Source organism: Oncorhynchus clarkii, chromosome 17, assembly GCF_045791955.1.
Source record: "Oncorhynchus clarkii lewisi isolate Uvic-CL-2024 chromosome 17, UVic_Ocla_1.0, whole genome shotgun sequence".
In the NCBI taxonomy this organism is placed as follows: Eukaryota; Metazoa; Chordata; class Actinopteri; order Salmoniformes; family Salmonidae; genus Oncorhynchus; species Oncorhynchus clarkii.
This window is the reverse complement of record NC_092163.1, coordinates 79,864,277-79,866,483: the sequence shown is the minus strand read 5'-3', so window position 1 is coordinate 79,866,483 and position 2,207 is coordinate 79,864,277. Positions and strand designations below refer to the sequence as shown.

At 49.0% G+C, this 2,207-nt stretch overlaps 1 protein-coding gene across 1 annotated transcript; it reads left to right on the top strand.

The window, feature by feature from the left end:
• The first annotated feature begins 259 nt into the window (after positions 1-259).
• LOC139369518 (putative proline-rich protein 21) lies at positions 260-1,941 on the top strand. Its single transcript, XM_071108759.1, has 3 exons — positions 260-268; positions 589-733; positions 833-1,941. Exons 1-3 carry the CDS (start codon positions 260-262, stop codon positions 1,939-1,941), a joined length of 1,263 nt encoding a protein of 420 aa, XP_070964860.1.
• Positions 1,942-2,207: the final 266 nt, after the last annotated feature.

Below are 2,207 nucleotides of genomic sequence, written 5' to 3'. Positions count from 1 at the left end.
GAGAATATGTATGTCATTTATTTTCTGGGTAATAAATTTGCAATATGTTAAGAGTGGATGTACAGTTTAAATGTTCAAGATGTCCAATGTAACATTGTTATAATATGTTTTAATAATTAAATGAATAAAAAATATATTTAAATTAAAATAATTAAATATATATATATATATTTTTTTAAATATAAAGTCAAGAGTCGGCCCTTTGACACAAAAGCTTTTGTGAGACAGGTTAAAGAAGTTATTTTAAGCCAATTGAGACATGGATTGTGTAGGTGTGCCATTCAGAGGGTGAATGGGCAAGACACAAGATTTAAGTGTCTTTGAACGGGATATGGTAGTAGATGCCAGGCACAGCGGTTTGACTGCGTCAAGATCTGCAACACTGCTGGGGGTTTTTCCACGCTTGACAGTTTCCCATGTGTATCATGGGATAAAGGATAGATAATAGACAGTAGCAGTATACAGTAGGTAGGGGTAAAGGATAAATAAGACAGTAACAGTATACTGTAGGTAGGGGTAAAGTATAGATAATAGACACCAGTTCTCCGTCTCACCTCCAGCCACACACGGTCTCTGTCTCACCACCAGCCACACCAGTTCAGTCTCACCACCAGCCACACCAGTTCTCCGTCTCTCCACCAGCCACACCAGTTCTCTGTCTCCCCACCAGCCACACCAGTTCAGTCTCACCACCAGTCACACCAGTTCAGTCTCACCACCAGCCACACCAGTTGTCCGTCTCTCCACCAGCCACACAAGGTCTCTGTCTCACCACCAGCCACACAAGTTCAGTCTCACCACTAGCCACACCAGTTCTCCGTCTCTCCACCAGCCACACCAGTTATCTGTCTACCCACCAGCCACACCAGTTCTCCATCTCACCTCCAGCCACACCAGTTCTCCATCTCACCTCCAGCCACACCAGTCTCACCTCCAGCCACACTAGTTCTCCATCTCACCTCCAGCCACACCAGTTCTCTGTCTCCCCACCAGCCACACCAGTTCTCCGTCTCACCTCCAGCCACACCAGTTCTCCCTCTCACCTCCAGCCACACCAGTTCTCCGTCTCACCTCCAGCCACACCAGTTCTCCCTCTCACCTCCAGCCACACCAGTTCTCCATCTCACCTCCAGCCACACCAGTCTCACCTCCAGCCACACCAGTTCTCCATCTCACCTCCAGCCACACCAGGTCTCCGTCTCACCTCCAGCCACACTAGTTCTCCATCTTACCTACAGCCACACCAGTTCTCTGTCTCCCCACCAGCCACACCAGTTCTCCGTCTCACCTCCAGCCACACCAGTTCTCCCTCTCACCTCCAGCCACACCAGTTCTCCATCTCACCTCCAGCCACACCAGTTCAGTCTCACCTCCAGCCACACCAGTCTCACCACCAGCCACAACAGTTCTCCGTCTCCCCACCAGCCACACCAGTTCTCCGTCTCACCTCCAGCCACACCAGTTCAGTCTCACCTCCAGCCACACCAGTCTCACCACCAGCCACACCAGTTCTCTGTCTCCCCACCAGCCACACCAGTTCTCCATCTCACCATCAGCCACACCAGTTCTCAGTCTCACCTCCAGCCACACCAGTTCTCCGTCTCACCTCCAGCCACACCAGTTCTCCATCTCACCTCCAGCCACACCAGTTCTCCGTCTCACCTCCAGCCACACCAGTTCTCCGTCTCACCTCCAGCCACACCAGTTCAGTCTCACCTCCAGCCACACCAGTCTCACCACCAGCCACACCAGTTCTCTGTCTCACCTCCATCCACACCAGTTCTCTGTCTCCCCACCAGCCACACCAGTTCTCCATCTCACCTCCAGCCACACCAGTTCTCCATCTCACCTCCAGCCACACCAGTTCTCCATCTCACCTCCAGCCACACCAGTTCTCCGTCTCACCATCAGCCTTTTTTTTCACACCTAAAGGAATCCTGAACATCCATGATAAAACAGCTATATTTTATATTATTGCTAACAAAGGAAACTTCCTGCGTGAATAAAAAACAGTGAAATTGTGAAAATTCCAAGCTGCGTATATTTGGCTAATTTCCTAAGCAAGTCTACATCTCTAATGGTACCCTCGTCCATTTATAGTGCACTTCAAAAGTAGCGCAGGGAATAGGTTACCATTTAGGAAGAATTCCCAAACCAATTATTTCCTTTTTAACTATTACAACAACAACAAAATCACATGAATACAA